Source organism: Megascapheus bottae, chromosome 5, assembly GCF_031878675.1.
Source record: "Megascapheus bottae isolate mThoBot1 chromosome 5, mThoBot2.hap1, whole genome shotgun sequence".
Lineage (NCBI taxonomy): Eukaryota > Metazoa > Chordata > Mammalia > Rodentia > Geomyidae > Megascapheus > Megascapheus bottae.
In genome coordinates, this window is record NC_143513.1 from 65,873,153 (window position 1) to 65,897,260 (window position 24,108).

A 24,108-nucleotide genomic window follows, 5' to 3' on the forward strand; every position below is an offset into this window, starting at 1 on the left:
TGTTGTGGATTTTGTGTCTTTAGCCTCTGGTTGCTCTGTCGCATGAGATCTCGCAATAGAAGGGATAGAGTACTGGTTGCTCATGCACTCACTGCTTTAGAGCAAGGATGTTCTCCCCAGGTATAGCTTGCAGCTTTAAAGGCCAATTGAAACTACCCTGTACTGCCTTTGCACCCTCGAGACCTCGGTCTATTGCACGAGGAATAGGAGTATGGACAGCCAAGAGTTGTGAAATGCTGGACAAAGTACCACTCCTGACCCTAACAGGTCAGGGAGAGCATGTGCGTCAGCATATGGGTTTGCGCCCCTAGCCCATCTCCACAAAGGGGATAGAGAACCTGGAGGGGAGGGATCCAGGGTTGGCCTCCTGGGTCACTCCTCTAGAATAGGACCTCGAATTTTACTTTGGAGGACAGCACCTCTACTCTCTTCACAACAGGCATTTTGGCTTGCTGCTATAAAACAAAAGGGGGGAGATGTGGGGAGCCGGATGGCACCTGTTTCCTGCCTCGCTCCTTGTAACTTATTTGGTATGTGAGTGCGAGGCCTTTACTCGTTACTAAGTATCAAGTTGCTCTTCAGTCTGCGCATGACGAAAAAGGGCGTGACCAATCCCGAGTCTCAAAACGGCCTTAGCAACAGAGCAGCCAATGGTAGAGAGCCCTTTGTTCCTTGGGCCTATATAAGCAGTTGCATTTCCCTGCCCAGGGCCCCTCTGCTTCAGCTCTCCCTTTAACCAAGTGGCTCTTCATTAAAAGCGTGATACGAGAAGGATCCTCGGGTGGTGTCCGTTCTTCCCTGCTGGTCAGGGGTGCCGGGCGCCGCACACACCAAACTCTTTGCTGTTGTTACTGGAAAAAAAAACTGGGATATAACAGTTCTTGAGCAGATGATTGGAGAGTTCTAGCTTGATTGGGTGAAGCCATGACAAGCTGTTGGGCTGCAGAATAGGTGCAAGAAAGGATGTGATGTTTATGAAGAATACAACAAATATAGCAAATGCAGAAACCCACAGACTTATTATGAACATCTTCCAAAGATGGGTGTAAAAGACGCTTTTGTTAAAGAGCTAAAATTTCCATTAGTGAAGAAGCTGCAACTTCAAAACTTATTTGGGTTTGAAATGTTCATTTCCTGAATCACTGTCTATATTTCCTGTTTTCACATTCCTCTTTTTTTTATTTCTACCAACCTAAAACTTTAAGTACTTGATGATCTGAAATTCTCCAAGGCAACCAAGTCTCCTTTATTTTTTTCTTAAATCAAAGAACAGTGTACTTTTTTCTTGTCTGTTTTGAACACTTGCTCCCAGAGTAGTCCTAATGTTTGGATGCTTCTGATCAACCTGGTTGTCAAAGCATGGAATTGACCCTTCCGGTGAAGAAGCTACCTCATGACTCTATCTGGTAAGGACACCAAGAATGGCTACATCATCTTCTCTCAGCCCTATTAAATTCCAAAATAGATTTGCATCTTCCAAATTCTCTGAAGGATCCTCTTCCCCCAACTAACTTCTTATTACTAAACAGAGTGCAATCTGTACTACAGATCCTATTTGCAAATTTATTGGTTAATTCATGAATCTTGTCATTAGGTATGAGGAATGAAATAAAGTATTAACTAAATCATCATAATCAAATAACGGGATGTCAATGTGGGGCTTAAAAATTACATTTGATTACATACACCAATGTTTTTTGTGTGTTTGTTTCTTAGTCCTGGGGCCTGAACTCAGGGCCTGGGCCTTGTCCCAGATTTTTTTTTTCACTCAATTCTAGTGCTCTACTACCTGAAGCATAGCTCCACTTCTAGCTTTTGTGGTAATTTATTGGAGATAACAGTCTTACACTCCTACCTGGGTTGGCTTCAAACCATGATCATCATATCTCAGCCTTTGGAGTAGCTACGATTTCAGATATGAACCACTAGTACATGGCTGTTTTTGTTGTTTGGTTTGCTTTTCTTTTTGGTGCGTCTATGTTACTCAAACTTATGAGGCACCAACTCTAAAACTGGATTGTGTTTCCTCAGCTACTATTAAGTATAGAGTTAGCGGTGGACTCCAAGAAAGCAATCCAAGCAAGATCCCACAACCTCTTCCATCATTGTTCTGGCTCTCCTGTTTGAGCCACATCCATAATGAACAGTTCTATTCTGCCCTTGGCTCCCAGTTCCTTACATTTCTACCAGTGTTAGTGGGTTTCCAGGCCCAATCTCCGGGAATTAAAATTGAAGTCACAGCCCATCCAGTCATGGATGCTTTTCTTCGTCCTTCCATTCTGAATCATCACCACCCTTTGTTATATTTTTTGACATTTTAGAAAGAAAACTCGGAAAGGTATTTTTTGAACTGTAGTCACCCAAAAGCTTTTCCTAAGCAGTATCAAAAAGTAATCATCCAAAAACAAATGGTAGACTTCTTAACCTCCTTTAGCACCTCTCTCAAGCAAGATTTCTTTTATGGAAAGTCTTTCAGTCTTAAACATTCTCATTCTGCTTCTCTGTTTCTGTCGCTCTGTGTCTGTGTCTATGTGTATCTTTCTCATTCTGAAATTGTTCAAAAGATTCTTCCTTCTGTTATATCCCTCAAACTCTCCTACAAAAGTCCTACCCTTGGTCCCTTCCATGTTCTTTTCTGTCTATATCCTGGATCTATTCCTCTGTCTGTGGTCTTTTCACTGTCAGTCAAACTAATTTCAGTGATTACTGATTGTCTCCCCATTCATCAACTAGAGTCCAGGCAGCAAAGATACTTGTGCTCAAACAAAAATAATAAACAAATTCCTTAAGTAAACTTTTATATGTGTATACAGGAATACTTTATGCTTATATTATATATATATGATGCATGTATGTATAGAGCAATATTTATCAAAGCAAGATGATTAGAAAAGATATTTCTGTAAATTCCAGAAGTAGTAGTGAGATGGACTACAAGAGAATTCTGAATTGCTCTGTGACCAATCTCATTCTCTCTACTCCATTCCCACTTAGCAACTTGAAGTCAGGTTGGAACTAAATGAAGATGAAGCATAAAGTCTCACAGGCAGAGATCAGCATCCCAAGCAAGGCATGAGACAGTGGTATGGAAGAGATTCAGCTTGACTTAGTGTGTCTACTGCTCCCCGAATGGAACTCTGCAACTGGCAGGTGGTGAAGAAGACAGAGGCAGCCACCTAGCTCTGAAACAGCTGCTGTCCCCTCCCCTTCCAAGCTGTGTGTAAGAACTGGGCAGTTTGGGGACAGCCACTAGGGAGCAGTGGCAGATGGCTGTCCTGCTCCAGAGGTGAACTCTTGAATGGTGAGGATTCCAGTTACATTTATATGTTGTGACCTACTACATGCCTGCACAGAGGCCCATCCATGGGAAATTACCATTTTTAATTTGGGTCTATAATTAAGCTCTCTAATTTGAGTAGCATTTCACACTACGCATCAGCCATTGGACAGTTATGAGGCTTAAAGGAAAAAGAAAAGTTTCACAAAACTGCAGTTTCTCCTAGCCCAACTTTACCTCTTTGAAACAAAGGGGTAAATAATTAAGTGACAATCCCAAAGGAAGTCTAGCATTTCCCACCTCATTTCCTGGAACAAAACTTTATGGCAGTGCCAGACTTATCCATGCTCATGGTCTTAGTAGAGTCCATTTTTCCCCATTCCATGCATGCAAAAAGGCACAGGAAAACAAAAGTGTTCAAATCTCTGTTTAAATGGATGTCAATCCAATACTGACTAAGTTTATGCTTGCTTCACAAAATACCATAAATCTCCCTCAGAATAAAGGGGCAAAATGTTTTCTTTTGAATTGTGGGTGATGGTTTTGCTTGTGTTGTTAACTTTATGTGACTGGTATTTTCTAGTCAAAATGGTTGCAGTTATTACAAATACTAGCGTATACTTCTACAGCATATTGGTCAATAAAAGAGCAAATGAGGATGGATTTCAGAACAGTAGTATGCTCGCTGGCTTGGCCTCTGGGTCACAGAAATGACACTTGCATAATCCTACCGCAGGAAACAGACATTACAGCTAGGTTTTGTTTGGCATCAGATACATCCTTTGGCCAATCTGTCTGATGAGCAGGGAAGATGCCATCTGTATTCTAGGAGGAATAAGTATCCATCATTTGTCAGCAGTACTTAAAGCTCAACCCAGGTATCTCGGAATTTTTCCACTAAATCACTCCTTCATACATGCTTAATTATACCATTTAAGGAAACAGTAAAGATTAATGAGTCTAACCAATATGGAATTTGTTTGGTATTCTACTGTTAATCAATGTTACAGAAATAGTTATGAGACTAAAATTGTTATCTCTGACTCATATGATCCCTAACTTCCTTAAAATGAGGCCAAAATAAAAAAGACAAAACAGGGATGAGAGAGAAGAGCAGTGGTAGAAAAAACTAAAAGCAGAATAGAACAATAAAATAGGGAACTGATCTTATTTGATATGAAAAACTAAGGAAAGATGCTAGTTAGGATAAAAGTGATTTTTTTAATGAATATGCTGGAGGTACAATCACATTAATTTAGTAATTGGACTGATCAAAAACACTGATAATTAGCAATTATCTCTAAAAGCAACCTTTTAAAAAATAAATGAATAGAAATGAATCTTCCTTTGGGCCTGTTGTGAGCAGAGCATTGCTTTACAGTGATCGGCACTAAATATAAAATGAAACCATGTTCAAAGTTGAGATCAAATTCCAAAATTTGCTTATCGTAGAGATCTAAGGCATTCCTGGCTCCCTTAAAATTCCATGACTCCCAGAAAGAATGACATCACCCCATTTGTACGGAAATGGAAAGACTTAGAAAAAATCCTATTAAGTGAAGTAAGCCAGACTCAAAGGAACATAGGCTCAAAGGTTTCCCTCATTTGCCATAATCAGTAGAAACCTTGGACTCTTCTAGCAGAGATTTGCAATAGAGCAAAATGTAGATACATAAGGCCATACAGTATGACACTAAATGAAAGGACCTCTAGGATAGAGAAACAAAAGCCATATGACTGATTGTTGTCCTTAATGTACTATGTTATTTCTCATCTCTTTTGCTGTCCCTTGGTTATCTCATATTGTTACAGTATTTCACTTTGTTATCTGATATATCTGATATATGTGTACTTGGTTATTTGAAATTGGATAGGAAACGTGGGAAAACAAGATGAGGGTGGAGTGGTGGAGGGAAATGGGGACCATGACATGAGAAAGGGTATCAATGTTTGTGAAGTAATGCACCTTCCATCTGGCGAATGTAGTGTAACTCTTCTATTAATTACAATAAAAATATATGAAAAAAAAACAAAGAAGCTCAGCTAAAGGTTGTTGTAGTGACATGTACGTACTGTCTACACAACTCGGGAAGCTGATCTAGAAATGATGTGACTACAAGGCCAGTCTGAGTTGTTTACAGAAGTGTCAAACATTGAAACAATTTAATATTGTTTCAGATATATATGTGTACCATGTAACACATGATCTACATGATTGACACATGATTATTGAGAACATAAATAATATGGTCTGGGTAAGTAAGAACTGAGATATTTACTTGTATTTATTTTTAATCCTGTTTAAAGGCAAATATTTGTATTTAATTTTTTTTGCATTAGGCTCTGCATATCCATAATTTTGTATGACTGTTTCATAATCAAATCACCCATTCTGTAAAATAACACTGCGTATTTCAAGTTTAAAAAAAAATTCCATAACTCCCTCTTTTTGTTGTCCATTCCTTAACCCTGGAATATCTTGGTTTCTTGTCCCTTGCCCAGAACATTCTAGCATTATTTAAGTGTGACTTCTTCAACCCTTCCTCATTTGATCTGAATTCCTCTTTCTGTGATTTCACCTAGTCATGCTGTGCTCCTATTTCTTCTGATGTCCAATTAGTCATGAATACCTGCCTGATTCTAATTCTCAAGGATTCCTTGTAGTCATCTATATGTGCTCGTAAATTGTATCTATGTTACCAGATATGGTGACATCTGCCTGTAAATCCAGTTACTTGGGAGGAAGAGATTATGCAGATTGTGGTTCAAGCAAAAATGTTAGCAAGAATCTATCTCAGCAAATAAACTAGGTACAGTGGCACACAGCTACACAGGAGACAACGCAGAGGCTAAAACAGGCAGAACACATACAATCTTATTTGAAAAATAGTTACATAAACTGGAGTACGATATGTCTCACATGGCAGCATCCTTAACTAGAAAATATAAGGTACTGTGTTCAAACCTCAGTACCATAGGGAAAAGAAATAAAAAAGGAAAAAAAATTCTCTTATTGGTTCCCACTGAATGACTGAATGACCTTAATAAAAAGCACCTTATTATATTGTTTTGGTGTATATGTGAAAGAGAGAGAGGCTAACCTTGAACTAATAATAATCCTTTTATCTCAGCTTCTTGGGTTATTGGGGTTATGCTGGGATTATTGGCTTGTGCTATCATACTTGGAATGGCCTTTCTATGAGGATCTAACTCATAGGTGATGATAAAATTTAAAGAATTGAATACATGTAAGAGCTAAAATAGAAAAGTACACTGAAGCCAACACTTCTCAGCAGTTTCAAGAAATTTGGGTACCATAAAATATTCTTCATATAAAAATAAATTTGATAATTACTCTGTTTATTAACCAGTTCTATCCAGTTCCAACTTTTCACTTGGCCATGATATATATCAGCATATTCGAGCCTCTAAAATGCCTTACTGGAAAGCAAAATCAAACAAAACAAAATCAGTTCTCTTAACATCCTCCATACTCACTACCACAAAGACTTGGTATGTGAATATTCAGTATCCATTTAAAAGTCTATATGGTTAATGTTCTGAGGAAGGTTACTGAGAAAATTCTGACTTAGAAAAGAACTTACAGTCATCATGTTAGAAGTTATTTCAGCCTTTGGGTTTTTAACCATTTTTTTAAAACAAAATCTGAAAAAGAAACCATCTTCTAATGTTCAGAATCATCACAAACTGCAAAACAGGATCCAAATTCTGTCCTGTGGGTCTCTGTACCATAACCACAGAAAAATGGTATTAACTTTCCAAGGCCAATTATTTCTGCTCAATATCTTCAAGGATGCAAAGATGTGCTCTTTGTCATGCAGTGCTCACTAATTGCTTAGTCAGGCAGCAGCGGATTCATGAGTTCATCTCAGGAAAGAAGCTTAACATTAAAAATACAGGGGTTTAGTCTTTTGAGGCACTGCCGTACTGCTTTCCATTGTGGTTGAACGAGTTTGCACTCCCACCAACAGTGAAGTAGTTATCCCTCCTGGCCACATCCCCTCCAGCATCTGTTGTTATTAGTTTTAAGCTCCCCTATGACCCAGCAATTCCACTACTTGGCATTTACCCAACCATCCAGAAACGAGGGCATACTAAATCCATTAGCACAACAATGTTCATTGCAGCATTATTCACCATAGCAAAGATATGGAACCAACCTAGATGTCCCTCAGTTGATGAGTGGATAAACAAGATGTGGTATTTGTACACAATGGAATTCTATGCTGCTGTCAGAAAAAACGACATCAACCATTTGTTAGGAAATGGAAAGACTTAGAAAAAATCATATTAAGTGAAGTAAGCCAGACTCAAGGGAACTTAGGCTCAATGGTTTCCCTCATTTGTCATAATCAGTAGAAACCATGGGCTCTACTACCAGAGATCTACAATAGAGCAAAACCTTGATACATAAGGCCATATAGTATGAAGCTAATTGAAAGGACCTCCAGGATATAGAAACAAAAGCCATATAATGAATGACTGTTGTCCTTAATGTACTAGGTTATCTCTCATCTCTTTTGCCATCCCTTGGTTATTTCATAATGTTACAGTATCTCACTTTGTTATCCGATATATTGGATATATTTGTATTTGGTTATTTGAAATTGGATAGGGAAGGGGGAAAACCAAGACAGGGGGGTGGGTGGGAGGGTAATGGGGACCAAGACATGTGAAAGGGTATCAATGTATGTGAATTAATGCACCTTCTATCTGGCAAATATTATGTAACCCTTTTATTAATTACAATAAAAAAATTTAAAAAAATAAAAACAAAAATACAGGGGAATCTGCACAGGGTTGCCAGAACTCTCTGTAGGCTCTGAAAATAGATCCACCTGTGCCTGTGAAGGAGGAAGCATGGAAATCAATGCTAATAATGCACCTTTCCAAACATACCTTCCACCACGCACCAAGTAAAAGGGCCCTAAACGCTTGTGGTTTGATTGTGTCAATGTTACAAGCAGAAAGCACACATTTTGTACTTGGCATCTTAGGAACTCTGAGATCATTTTATTGTTTTATTTTTCTTTTTATAGGAACAAAAATAAGCTGAGTTCCAATTTATTGCTCATGAGTGGCCTCCTCTTTCCTAAACCATGAGATTGGCTAACTCGCCACAAACATACAACTTACCATACCATGATCCTCAGATCTCAGCCTCCACAGTAGCAGCTAGGATTACAGGCATGAGTTATTATCACCTAGCACAATCTTTTTATTAAATTTCTATCTTTTTAAGCATTAGGCAGGTCATTCTGGCACATATCTATAATCTCAGGTACTCTGGAGACAAAAAAACAAGAGGAGCACAATTTGAAGACAATTCAAGGAAAATATTAGTGAGATTTTTATCTCCCAAAACAAGTCAAATGTGGTGATTCATGGTACCCAGCTTGAAGATTAGTATTCTAATTTCCCATTTTGTGGGGTTTTTTTTTTTTGTAGTTTTTGTTGTTGTTGTTATTCTTCATGTGACTTGAACTCTGGCCTAGGCACTGTCCCTGAGCCCTTCAGCTCAAGGCTATTGCCCTCTCTTGAGCCACAGCAGCACTTCTTGTTTTCTGGTGGATAATTGGAGATAAGAGTCTCAGGGACTTTAGTGCCTGAGCTGGCTTTGAACTACGGTCCTCAGATCTCAGCCTCCTGAGTAGCTATTATTATAGGTGTGAGAAATCACACGCAGCTCCCATTTTGCTTTTTTACATTACCATAGAAGTAAATAAGGTCTGAAGTTTAAGAGTGATGTCTCAAAACTGAACAAAACAAGGAATGTTACATTCTCAGAATTTATAACTAGCTCTTTATTAAGTTTCGAGTTCACACTCCTTATTATTAACTCTACACCTCTACGATTGTGCTTTAGCTTGAGTCATTCCGGTATGTGGATGAGTTTGTTGGTTATATATCCGAGGATAGAGGGAAGTACATATAATTGAACCTTGTGCCCATCAAGGGCTTATGAGGTTGCTTTTTTAAAATGCATTCACTGATTCCATACACATAGTATTTCTTTTTTTTCATATATTTTTATTGTAATTAATAGAAGGGTTACATGATATTTGTCAGATGGTGCATTAATTCCCATACATTGATACCCTTTCACATGTCTTGGTCCCCATTTCCCTCCCCCCCACCCCTCATCTTGTTTTCCCCCCTTCCCTATCCAATTTCAAATAAACAAATAAAATATATCCGATATATCAGGTAACAAAGTGAGATACTGTAACAATATCAGATAACCAAGGGACAGCAAAAGAGATGAGAGATAACATAGTACATTAAGGACAACAATCATTCATTATACGGCTTATGTTTCTATATCCTAGAGATCCTTTCATTTAGCATCCTAGTATATGGCCTTATGTATCAAGGTTTTGCTCTATTGCAAATCTCTGCTAGTAGAGCCCAAGATTTCTACTGATTATGACAAATGAGGGAAACCATTGAGCCTAAGTTCCTTTGGTCTGGCTTACTTCACTTAATATGATTTTTTCTAAGTCTTTCCATTTGCTAACAAATGAGGCAATGTCATTCTTTCTGACAGCAGCATATAATTCCATTGTGTATAAATACCACATCTTGTTGATCCACTCATCAACTGAGGGACATCTAGGTTGGTTCCATATCTTTGCTATGGTAAATAGTGCTGCAATGAACATTGTTGTGCTGGTGGATTTAGTATGTCTTTGTTTCTGGATGTTTGGGTAAATGCCAAGTAGTGGAATTGCTGGGTCGTAGGGGAGCTCTATGTTTAGTCTTTTGAGGAACTGCCACACTGCTTTCCATAGTGGTTGAATGAGTTTGCACTCCCACCAACAGTGTAGTAGTGATCCCTCCTGGCCACATCCACTCCAACATCCGTTGTTATTAAGATTTTCTTGATCCTGGCCATTCTAACTGGAGTGAGGTGGAATCTTAGAGTTGTTTTGATTTTCATTTCTTTTATGACCAGAGATGTCGAGCATTTCTTCATGTGTCTATAGGCCATTTTGTTTCTTCTTCAGAGAAGACTCTCTTTAAGTCTTTGGCCTATCTTTTAATGGGATGGTTGTTACTTTGGAGATTAGTTTTGGATTGATTCATTTTTTTGAGCTGTTGATATATTTTAGATATGAGGCCTTTTTCTGTTGTATGGTTGGTGAAGATCTTCTCCCACTCTGTAGGCTTCCTAATTAGTTTACTAGCTATGTCCCTTGCCATACAAAAGCAATGCAATATCCATCAATATCCCAATGTCATTCTTTAAAGAAATAGAAGAGGCAATTCAAAATTTCATATGGAATAATAAAAGACCTCATATAGCAAAAACACTTCTTAGCAGAAAGAACAGCACTGGAGGAATTTCAATTCCAAACTTTAGACTCTATTACAGAGCTATAATTATCAAAACAGCTTGGTACTGGCACAAGAACAGGCCTGAAGACCAATGGAATAGAACTGAAGACCCAGATATTAAACCACAGACCTATGGCTACCTAATCTTTGACAAGGGAGCCAAAAAAATAGAATGGAAGAAAGATAGCCTCTTCAACAAGTGGTGCTGGTTAAGGACATGCAGAAAACTAAAGTTGGATCCTTCTTTGTCACCCTGTACTAGAATTAACTCCAAATGGATCAAAGACCTGGAGGTAAAAGCTGACGCTCTGAAAACTTTACAAGAAGGAATAGGAGATGCACTAGACTTCCTTGGCACAGGTTGAAACTTTCTTAATAAGGACCAAGAATCACAACAAATCAGAGAAAGGCACATGGTATTTCTTAATGAATAATCATGACTCTTTGTTCACATTCAGTCAGCATGTTGAAATGAGCTGGTATTATTCATGATATATTCAATAAATACTTATTGAGTGCCTACTTTGGGTCTAGCAAGAATATAGTTAAAATTTAATCACCTTAACATTTGCTCAGCATGTCAAAAATATGACTTTACCTAATGCTTATTAGTTTATAAACAGAGATAAAAAGTAATGATGCCAAAATGACTTCTTTTTAAAAAGAATAAATTAGCATCTAATGAGTAAAATACAGTTCTGAAGATGAATCATCTTGTTACAAGGAAAAGACTAATGATTTTCAGAGCAGAGTAAAAAGCAGGAGCTAATGTAGCATTCAGAGTTCTACCAGAGTGCAGAGAAAGATTTTGGGGACTGACTTAAATTTGTGCTTATACAAAAGAGATGCTTTTTAAAAATTGTGCCTTTACTGTAAACTTTATTTGAGCACATATAGACAACAGTATGAGAAAACTGTTTTAAACATCAACAGCTGTGCAAACAGGGAAGCAGAGGCAAAAATACACATATGACCTCTAAAAATCACAGCTAATAAGTTCTCATACAGTGTTTCAACTCTATTCAATCTATCAAGTATAGTTTAATATCCTTCATTACATCAAAGTTGTTCCTGTATTAAATTAATGAGCCTAATGATTTTTAGTAAAAAAAAAATGGTTGCCATTTATTCAAATCAATAAGCCCCTCAGGAAAAAGGAAAGAATCAAGAATTCTTTTTGCTAAATGAGTAAATAAAAGCACAGTATAGTATATATACATCTGAATAATTATCAACAGAGAGCCATATATGGAATTAAAATATCACAGCAGAGGTCTATAAGTCTGTAATAAAAACCAGTTTAATAGAATTAAATGCTAAGGTAAAGTTTGCTTAAATGTTTGTTTGTTGTCAAATTAGTTAAAGCAAGGAGGCTGTGTTGTGGGATTATGGAATAGAATCAAACAACTTAACATGGTCTATGCAATTCTTTTCATAACTTTTTAATACTCCCTACTCAAGACCTCAGGGTACAAGTCAAGAAAAGTCTTTATATACTGCTTCCATTTGATTTAGCTCTTCAGTCTGCTTACCCTAGCAAAGCAAGTAAAAATTAATATTGTCACATTTATTTAACACTATCAGTCAGCTTATGGGTCATTATATACAGAATATCCATTATTATCTCAAGAAATAGAAAATGCAGATACTACAGTTTCCCAGGAAAGCATAATCTTGAGTTTAAAGATGGTTACATAGCTATGTATCACAGGGTACAAAACCTCTCACAGGAAAGGCCAGAATATATCTTTCCAAGTGTCAGTCCTTGTCTTTAACCACTATATTCCAATGCATTTAAATCCATTCATATTGGTATTCTACCTTAACCCAAATTTGTTTTTCTATGGGATGTCCCACTAGGCAATTAAATCAGGTTAATGAAGCCTGTCTCTTGTCCTGCTTTCCATTTTATTAAGAACCACTAATAACTGTGAGGGAGGTGCCATCATAAAATCATGATCCTCTATCATTTTTATTGACCTCAAATTATTTCCTTGAGTAGACAGAAAAGAAAATAAGACAAAAAAGGCAGCAAAAAGTTTTTAAAAAGCTGTGTCCATTCCCATAGGAATCCAGAAGGGGTAGCTGTGTTTGGAAGCATACGAAGGTGAGCCTTGAGTTATTTTCAGCACATCCAGTAACCTCAATACACCTTCTCCCCCTGGACTCATGACAACACATGGCTGTTATTTCCACAGTTCATCTGCTTCTGTTCACTCAGAACCTCTAGGTTATAGTATGTTTGGTAATCGCTAACAAGGAACGCCTGTCTCTTAAGAGATCCAGCTATGTCAAAATAGACATCTAATTTTTCAAATTCACTTCCAGGTGGACAGAATGTCCTTCAGATGTGGATAAAAATTTTGGAAATGATAGCTGATACAAGATTAAACTTTTTTGCTAACTGATTATAACTGCCAAGCTGAAAACATATTTCTTCCATTCTATAAGAAAATACAATAATATTTTATACAGTAAGTGCAGTTCCTTTGAGGAGATATATACCTTTTTTCCAGGAAAAAAAGAGAATAATTTGCTGATTTAAAAAATTCATTCACTTTACTAAGATATATTCAGAATAAACTTGTTGAAATTCAGTAGACATCATCATAGACTCTCTTTGTGTACAATTTTACTATGGTTGAATTCAGCCAGAAAAACTGGCTCTTGGAAAACAAGAAGAATTCAGCTCAATAAATGTCTGATAAATGCTTACCATTGAGATTGTGAAGCCAATCGTAAATCTGGTTTAATAGAATGAGGAGAAATAGCACATGTGGAAAATAAATCCTCCTCTCCATTCCCTTCCTTTCTCCCTACAATGATCTCAGCCAGTGGTCAGATCTAGAACCTTCGCTGTGTGTTTTTAAAGCACACATATGGGTTCCTCGCTGTCCTCATTATACTGCTCCTGGGGATCAGCTTTGATGGTGTAAGCCTCTTCTCTCCCCATCCAAGCTGTAAAGGCCCCAAGAGAGGGATCACGGATCAGCTTTGGTTCTTTTACCTTTAGTATATCATATGAGCACAGAAATAACTAACCCAGTACAATAAAAAACTAACAGCCAAGCTAGGTGCTCATGGCTCATGCCTGTAATCCCTAGCTACCCTGGAGGCTGACATCTGAGGATCCTAGGTTGAATCCAGCCCAGGCAGGAAAGTTCATGAGACTCATCCCCCATAAACTATGCAGAAAAAGCCAGAAATGGAGTTTTGGCTCAAGTGGTAGAGCATCAGACTTGGGTACAAAGAGGCTCAGAAACAGCACCCAGGCCCTGAGTTCAAGCTTTGGAGGAGGGGATGGTGTGGAGAGGGAGGGACCAAACAGGCTAAGCTAGGCACCAGTGACTCACACCCATAATCCTAGAATACAGACTAAAATATCTGCCCGCCTATACCTCCTATCTACCTGGTTTCATTCCTTTGATCACCGAATGTGGCTATCAGAAATAGTACTGCGATGTAGTCTTCATGATAACTCCAGGAGCAGCAGTTTTATAGTGAAATGGTTTTATCACAAAAGATTAGTATGAAAGGTGACAGATTTGTTTACTTGACTGTTTTAATCATACCACATCTTAAAAATATGTATTTATAATTAGTAGTAGCAGTCATTAATTAAATGTTTTCTTGTCTGCTGGGCCTGGAACTTGAACTCAGGACCTGTATGCTGTCCCTGAGCTTTTGTGCTAAAGGCTAGTGCTCTACCATTTGAACCACAGCTGCACAACTAATTTTTTGTTTTTGTAAGCATTAGGCAGGGCTTCTAGCACACATCTATAATCTCAGCTTCTCAGAAGTTAGAAAATAAGAGGATCACAATTTGAAGACAATCCAGGGAAAATTCTAGTGAGATGTCATCTCAACAGACAGCCCAAATGTGGTGGCTCATACTTGTACTCCCAGCTATATGGAAAAAAAATAGGTGGGTAGATTGCAGTCAGAGGTCAACTCTGTGTGAAAAGTACAAGATCATATCCAAAACATAGAGCAATAAAAGGACTCTGGTCAAAACTAAAGTTTTAGAATGTTTTTCAAGCAACTACAAGACCCTGGGTTTAAACTCAAGTAACACCAAAAAAGGACCAGGAGGAGGAGGAGGAAGAGGAGAAGGAGGAGGAAAAGAAGGAGGAAAAGAATATTATATATATTAAAAATAGGAAACTGAGCCAGGCTCACTCCTGTAATCATAACTACTCAGAAGGCTGTGATCTATGGATCATGGTTAATATCAGCCCATACAGAAAAGTCTGTGAGACTCTTATTTCTAATTAACCAACAAAAAGCTGAAATTAGAGCTGTGCTTCAAGTGGTAGAGTACCCACCTTGAGTGAAAAAGTTAAGGAACAGTGCCCAGGCCATTAGTTTAAGCCAGTATCTGTGCAAAAAACAAAATAGGATATTGAAAACACACCACACACACACACTGTCTAAATGACATATCCATCATCTACTAGCATATGAAAATAAACTATGTATTATCATACAATAAGTCTATAGTCCCAGTGCAAAGAAATCATCCCACTGTCAGAGATGGGTAAAAACAGTCATATCTCCAATTGGCACATTGATAATCAGATCTCCCAGTTCCTAGGTAGCCCCATGAAACACAGGAATCACCTAGGTAATATTTCTTATGTAGGCCTGGCAACAGACTAGAAGATTTACTGTGCTATTTCAATTAATTCTCATTGCAACCCTTTAAAGTGGCTGCTACCAGAGTTTCCATTTGGGAGATGATATTAAGACAAGCTATGTACTCTGCATTTACTTAAGCTCTTATCAACAAATCAGTAGCTTTCCGAACACCCAGACTCAAAATATAAAAACAGGGAGTTGAGCCAGGTACTAGTTGCTCATGCCTATCATCCTAGCTACAAAAGAGGTTGAGAGCTAAGGATCAAAGACTGAAATCAGACCAGGGAAGAAAATCTGTGATATACTTCTCTCCAGTTAACTACCAAAAAGTCAGAGGTGGAGTTGTAGCTCAAATGGCAAAGTGCCAATCTTAAGTGAAAAAGTCAAGGTCCAGAGACTTGGCTCCAGAATCAGCATAATACGGGTCCAGGAGTTTAGCTTAGTGGTAGAGTACTTGCCTAGCATGCACAAAGACCCAGGTTCAATTCCTCGGTACCACATACATAGAAAAAAGCCAGAAGTGGTGCTGTGGCTCAAGTGGTAGAGCTCTAGCCTTGAGAAAGCCCAAGGACAGTGCCTAGGCCCTGAGTTCAAGGACCGGGACTGGCAAAAATATAATTAATACAAATAATTATATTATTATTATTGATAATAATACTAAAAGTGGTTTACTCAGCTCCCAAGGAGACTCATTTGGTTTGTCTTGACAGTCCCCAGAATGCAATCTCTGATTTACAAACTTCCTCCAGTCATACACACTGTTTCCTTCTGAGAGCTATGCTTTCCCTGTTTCTGTATAAATAATACCACTGGGTAGTTAAAGGATCTCATCTCCACATGGGAAATAATTCTGACAAATTGTTTTGATATATTTTATGAACAATAACACAGTCATAAACATAAAACTTTCATGGGCCGTTAAATATACATAAAAGAGCAGCTTGAGATTTGATATGAAGTTTTACAATAAATACATTAGGCAAAAATAGACATGTGTGTGTACTTGTGTGTGTAATTATTTTAGGTATCATGGTTGTGTATATATATATATATATATATTTAGTGCATGTGTATCTGGAACATTGAATTCTGTTGTACCAATCACCAATGAAACAGGCGTTTGGGATATTTATAAAAGTCAGATGAAAGTAACTTTCCTGGCTTTGCTCTTGTCAAAACTCTTTATCATATTGAATAAATCTACTTTCCAAAGGGCAACTGTCCAAAGGCTATTGATTTTCAGATTATTCATAACCTGTGGAGTTTTTCAGAGCTTTGTTTCAATAAATCAATATGAGTCTCAAAAGAATGGCTAAGGTTTCATGAAGCAGCTACATGGAGTAATAAACTGCAGAGACCCAGGCTGACATATTACAACAGTTGGAAGCAGAAACTATGTCTGCATTGCTGAAAGCAGAGCTGTGATAATTATTAAGGAATCATTTCCATGAAACAAGAAATCCTCCTCTCATTTCTGTAATCTCTCATCATCTCCTTCGTGGCTGAGAACAAGGGTGACTGGGTACTACAAAAACATATGTCAGGGGATATACTTGGACACAGCAAAAAAAATGTGTTTTAAAAATACCACAGAGATGTTTCAATCACAGAAAAGCACACACGCACACACACACTCACAGAACTGCGGTAGCTCTAAGACTCAGGAGAGAGAATGAAGGGAGAATTAATCGCACTCTGGAACAGTAGAACAGTGGAAGAACACTTTCCTAGTTCAGAGGAAGTATCTGAAAAGTGTCTTACTGCCAAGAGAAATAAAAGCCTAGAAAATCCCTAAGTTATGTTGCTGCTCTCATAACTTCTTGGCACTAAGGTCCTGTAGATAGGCCTGTTTACACAGAAGAGACAGTAGAGAAGCCAACTCCTATACTACTCTTGCTGAGCCAATAGGGCACTCTCTCAGTACCTGGAGCTGACCCTTGCCCTAGGAGATCTTCAGAGCCCTTCCACCAGCAAGGTATGCATAAGGACAATTCCCCCTGCTGCCATCCAGATCACTGGCTTCCCATCAGACTCCGGTCAAATGAGATGTAACCCACTATGAATGAATGATACACAGGCAAACCAAGTGTCTAGCTGCTTCATATAATCCCCAGGATCCCCCTTATGTGGCCATTCATAATAAGTTCAAAATTCATGAGGCTCAGACTGTGAGAGAGCCTGAGACAGGACAATGGGCAACTGGAAGGGCTGTTACATAAGCTCAGCACCATCTGGGATACATTGATTTTCCTACTATTGCAACTGAGAGAGGCGATTAAAAATTCAAACACTGTCCACAGCTGGCAATCGTGTGTCGCCCTAAGGTCTCACCGTATGATGTAACAAAGGTAATACAAACTTTCTCTAAGCCCAAACATTATAATTCACTACAAATCAGCCAAACCCACTCTGACACATGTACGAGCACTCATGAGCAAGTGTGCACACATGCACAAATACACACAAACACATATATACACTGAATACAAGGCTTGAACAATGCATCTTTCAGAACAAAGACTTTTTCTCTAAGAGTACAGTCAATTGAATTGAATTGAATTGAAAAGAATTCATTGAATCCTTAAAGATAGGAGACACACACACACACACACACACACACACACACACTCCTCCTTGAGGTCTGTGTGCATTGGTGGAGGCTTATATCAATACTTGCTTTGAGATGAAGCTGATTGGTCCAGTGTCCGATGACTTTGTATTCTGTACTTTTGTTATGAATTTGATACTGGAAGATATCATAGCGCCCAGGAGCATCTCCGTTTTCATTAAAAGTGACGGGTGTGCCAGCACTGCCTATAAAGATTTAGAAAACAATGTGAATAAAGTTGTAGTAAGATAGTCCAACGTGTTTGGTTTCTTGTAAGGCAGAATGGTAGGTTAACATATATATTGTGTGAAGTAAGTGATGTGAAGATCATCTTTCCTGCAAGGTCATTCTTGAAAGCAGAGTATCTTTCACATGAAAAATATCCTCCATATATACACATAAGAGTAAGATAAGCTTTATTATTCACATTGGAAAGCAAATGACAAGCATTCGCATTAGGCAAAGTGCATAGAAGATAATAAATAGAAGTTGATAGGCTGAATATCCAGGACTGGCAGTACAGGATGGCTGTTAATGAAGAAAAATGTAAATGTCTTGGTGCATGACAGCTGTTGTACATTAGGAACTACAAGTGGCAATTTGAAACTGGCGGTAGAATCCTGACATGGACTTTATCTCAACTCCAAAGAAATTCCCCATGCTTGTATAACTGCCTCTGCACCTCTACCCACCCAGCTGACAACAGCCCTGTTTCTTCGGGCCCATCATCTCTCTGCTAGCCATTTTCCCGCTTTCTCTTTAGGGAATATTAGAGTCAATTTCCAATCCATAATAGAGAGTTTTTGTTCTGTGCTCCTTTCCATATTATACTCTCCAAAATTATATATAATTTGCAGTTAAATACATCAACATTTTATCATTCTATTTTGCAATGACTTGTGTATTTTATGTGTCTAGCTCACTAAAATCAGTAACTACTGAAATATCTTTGCTTATCAAGCAAAAATGAGTGACTATCACTCATAGGTAATAACTTGTAAGCAAACATAATCAGAATCACAGAGTAATAACTTGAGTAGTTTGTAGCTGTTCATACAGACATTTGGAATTTTCTTCTATTAGTTTTTCTTCAAATTTGCATAACACATGAAATTGGTAAGGAGGCCACAGTTATCTGAAATATCAGATAACTTCTCAAGCTGGGTGCAGTGGCTCACGCCTATAATCCGAGCTACTCAGGAGGCTGAGATCAGAGGATCAAGGCTCCCAGCCAGTAAAGGCACTAAAAAAACCTGTGACTCTTATCTCCAATTAATCACAAGAAAACTGAAAGTGGGGCTATGGTTCAGGAGTAGGGTGGTAGCTTTGAGCTGAAAAGCTCAGGGACAGTGCCGAGGCCCAGAGTTCAAGCCCCATGACCCCTCAGCCACCCCCAATAAAATGAACTACTGAGCCCTTACAATATGGTGCAGATTGAGGGCAAGAGCATGGCCTGAGAGTCTAGAGCCACATGACCCATGATGATCATTCATCACATACTCTTGCAACTAGTACATGGTTTTGCCTCTCTATTTACGATAGAAGCTTAACATAAAGCACTAAAAAGGAATATACATGACTCATTGTTACTTGCAATGTTCATTAACTTCTCTGGAAAATGGCTTTGTAAGCCAAAAATGGAATCAGGAATTAGAGACGAATGTAGGAACTTTCTTCCTACCTGCACTGTTCTATTACTCCTTAGCCATTGAACTGGAAATCGATTTGTTATCCAGCACTAAATACATTCCCAAGTTCTACTGATCTTAGGTAGGTTAACCTCAGTTTTCTCAACTATGATGTTACAAGAATTAAATGAGTCAGTCATTTGCAAGTTCCTAGAAAGATGAATGAGGTAATAAAAGTTACTTTTCATCCTGTATTCATTTTTAATAAATACCTATAGATAGAGATACAAGGAAGATTGCAACCTTGTGTGATGGTCCATGCCAGCAGTCTAAGATACTCAAGAGGTAGAGATAGAAGGATTCATCTCAAGCTTGAGTCCAGTAGGGCTAATGAAATTCTCTCAAAAACAAAATAAAAGCATAAAGGCCTGGGGTGTGACTCACATCAACTAGATTAAAACCTGTAGGCCTTGGATTAATTTTCCATCACACACCAACAAAATATACTGCTAACTCCCAAGCCTGACCTGGAAACTTGTGATGTGCCTGACTCCATCTGGAGAATCCCTGAGATAATAGGCTGTTGACTGAAATTCTTTAGGTAATACCTAAACCAATGTTTATTAGCATGCAAGTAAGAAAGGCAGTTCTGCCTGGAAAAAAAAACTGTTATGAATTTCCAAGTCACATTATCAATTCCTGACATTTATATTATCGCTTTGAAACCTTTTGAGGTCATAGGCTTCCTAAATAAAGCAGTTTTTGAGTCAATTCCCAATGTTGTCACCTCCTTGAACAAATGACTTCTTATCTCCTACAACAGCTGTTTCCGTTTTTTTTTTTCCCCATTGATTCTCTAGATAGAAAAATGTCACTTCTGTGACATCCTCCAATCAATGTACCCTACTGGCTTATACATAATTCCTCATGTGCAGGCTCTTTCTACATCTCAATTCTCAAGTTTAAGAAAGTATATTGGAAATCCAAGGATGAAAATAAAATAAGAACTGCCAAATTTGATATCACAAATATGATTTTAGTATAAAATGATATGAAATGTTTGTATCATATTAAAGGGCAATCTGTGAAAGAGATAATGAATCCGGACTCAGATTGTCATGTTCAAAGTCCAAGATCTATCACTTGTCAGAAGGTACTGTCTTAGGTGAAGTCTTAACTGAATGATGTATTGTTTTCTCCCCTTTGAAGAAATAAAATAGCAATTCTCATCTCAGAGGACTCCATGAGAATGATTAAATAAATTAGTATACATAGATAAATGATAAGCTCTATGCAAGTATAACTTTTTACTTTTGTTGTTTTATGGCAATATTGTGTTTAAAACACACTGTCTGTAAGAGAATATATGAACTCAGTGAGCAAGTTTAGTTTTTATAAAATCTCTCTCGTACTAATCCCCGTGCCCTTTCAGAAAAATGTTCCATCTTCCTAAAGTCAATTTCTCGGGATCTACCATGGTGTGCTTTACCATCCTGTCTCTGGATAGTAAGTCTCTTCCAGTTCCCTTCGTCTTCTTTGTGTTTAATTCGATCTGGGGCTGGCCCAAGGGACATACACTTCTACAATCTTCCTCTTCCAAAGCTGGAGCAGAGTACTCAGTACCTCTTCCTTTCCTCACCCATCTGTCAAAGCATGCCATTCACTTTACTCCATACATCTACACCATCCATCACATTAATAATCACAACATTTATTCACCAGGCATTTATTAAGAATTTACTATGTGCTATTCTATCCTGCATTCCTCACACAACTATGGCCTCAGTGAAGGCAGAGTGTATGTGTTCTCTCAACAGAGCAAGCCATTGATGAATGACAAATAGGCACAAAAGAGGCATCTCTTTAATTCTCTCAAGAAAATGCCCCCTCATCCTCTTCTTAACATTAGGAAGCTAATACTATCACTCATGTGTTATAGTCACAAAAGAAGATACTTAATTGGCCCTTTCTCTTTGTTACCAGGGTGACTTTGGAAACCAAAGCAAAAGCATTGATATGTCTTTGCTATGTCATATTTCTGAGTAAGTTACTGGTAGCTGATAATCACTCTTGCATCTTCTTTTCCTAATCTGCTTTCTTGTCATGGAGTAGCAGCTGAATTACAGTTACATAAATTCTCTTACATAAAGTCCTGCCTCCCTTGCATACAGGCTAATTTTAAACTATTTCCCCGATACACTGGTCTATGAAACAAAGGGTACCTTTAAAGAGTATAAGAGAATCACTCATTGTATACTGCTTTTAATAGATTTTTTTCATCAAAAAAACCCTTTTATACAAAATACACCACCGTGAAAAACAAAATTGAGTGGTATGTTGTCCAGACAATATTTCAAATGACAAATATTTCAATAAATTTGTTGAATTGTTTTGGTTTAAGAAAAACACCAATAGAAGTATTACATAATTCTATTTGGATAGGCAATGTTCAGAAATATAACTTATAACTGCATTTAAAATACTCAAATACGCTGAATGAATTTTAAAATAGGAAATAATCATTACTCAGTGATAAATATCTCAAGGAAGCAGATCAATTAGAAGGTTTAAGTAAAGCATCATATAAGAAAATTGACCAAAGAGACTACTAAATATCAAATATTTGTTTAAAGAAAAGGAAATTAAGGAATATATAACAATTAGGAAGTTTAAATGATACATTTAAAGGGGAATTTGGTACTAATCCAACATCTATTTTAACAGAACTCCATTCATTATGAACAAATAAAGCACATTATGATTTAGCAGGGATTATTAAATCCCCTCTAAGTAAGAATTTGACCACATTATTTTCAGTATAAGAAGAAATGTCCTGTGTTAATTACTGTATCTCTTCCAGTAATGAAGACTTACATGAGAGAAAGGTATGTGTTTATGTACATTTACATACATTCCAGTCTTTTCTAATTCACTCTATTAGTAGGACTTTAATTAAATAATCCACTGTGATACCTGAGAAGAACAAATTGCTCTTCAAATCTATAACAAACCAGTCTATCTTTTTTGTTGTTGGTGGTCATGGGGCTTGAGCTCTGGTCCTGGGCACTGTTTCTGAGCTCTTCAGCTCAAGGCTAGCACTCTACCACCTTTAACCACAGTACTACCTCTGTTTTTCTGAGGGTTAATTTGAGATAAGAGTCTTATGGACTGTTATGCCTGTGCTGGCTTTGAATGGTAATCCTCATATCTCAGACTCCTAACTAGCTAGGATTACAGACATGAACTACCAGCTCTTAGTGAATATTTTCATGTCTGTGCAATAAATATGGTTTTGCCTCAAAACCTAAATATTATTAATTATTAGACCCTGAGTTTAAGCTCAGGGTTTTGCATTTGCTTATTTGGTGTTCTCATATTTGACCCATGCCTATAGCCCTGCTTTATGCTGTTATCTTGAAATGGAGTCTCACAGACTTTTCTACTCAGTGTGACTTCCAAGCACCATGATTCAGATGTCAGTCTTCTGAGGAACTAGGATTAGACATTAACCATTGACATCTGGTTTAAACTACCTATAATCAATCTCCTTTTATTTCATTTTTCTTTCCTTCCTTTATTCTTTCTTTTATTCATTCTTTCCTTTTTTCCTTGCTTCCCTTCCTCCCCTCTCTCTCATTTATCACAAACGATAAGCAGGCATTCTACTACCTAAGCTACATCCATAGGCTCAATTATAAAATTTTGGATCCATAGCATCATATAAGATGTTGTATATTTATTTCTATGAACTTAATATTATTTAATAACATTATATATGCATTTTACATTGTAGAATCTTCTTTGCTGTGAGTTCATCTGACATTATCTATATATAACTTACATTATCTTGAGGTCTTCAAACTAGAGGTATTGTATCCCCATAGACTATTTGAAAATTTGAAGATATTTTGGGGGTGGAGTACTGGTACTGATGTTCAAACTCAGGGCTAATACTGAGCCACACCTCTAACTGTATTTACATTGATTATTTAGGAAGGGATCTGGCTTTTCCTTTTATTTGTGCAAATATGAGCCTGGACTATCAGGTGCCTATTTTATGTTGCTCATAACAGCCAGGATGCCATGAAGGTGCCTCCATGTCCAGCTTCTTTCTTTGCCTAGAACTACAATCTTTCTGATGTCTGCCCAACTCCCATACAGTGGAGATGATAGCCGTAGACCAATATAGACCAGTATAGTGAGCTGTTGGGAAAGAAAGGATCTTGGGAACTTTGTCTAGGCTGGCCTCAACCTTCAGTCCTCCTCAGTTCATCCTCCAGATTACACAGGATTATAGATTCATATCTGCAATTATCTAGCATGCACTTGATTTCTGAAAATATTTTTATTGAGACAATGTGGAAGTAATAAGGGCACCTAGAAAAAGAGGCCAGAAATGCTACTTGAAAGAGCACATTATGCAAGATAGCCCACTATAACAAATCCAAACAGCCAGTAACGTCAAGGTCTTGTGAAATCTTCCTCATTTATCTAATAATTTATCTCAATATTTTATTTCTATGTAAAAAAATTCATGTTAGGTATGAGTATTCTTCTTCCATTTTTACCTTCACAGTTCTTAAACATCCAACCTTTAC

At 37.6% G+C, this 24,108-nt stretch overlaps 1 protein-coding gene across 1 annotated transcript in view; it reads right to left on the reverse strand.

Moving 5' to 3' along the window:
- Grm8 (glutamate metabotropic receptor 8) overlaps positions 1–24,108 on the reverse strand; it is a 729,702-nt gene that overhangs the window by 116,274 nt on the left and 589,320 nt on the right. Inside the window, exon 8 of the mRNA XM_090333244.1 lies at positions 17,952–18,088. Within this exon, the coding sequence (XP_090189370.1) occupies positions 17,952–18,088 (137 nt within the window). The remainder of the gene's footprint in view (positions 1–17,951; positions 18,089–24,108) is intronic.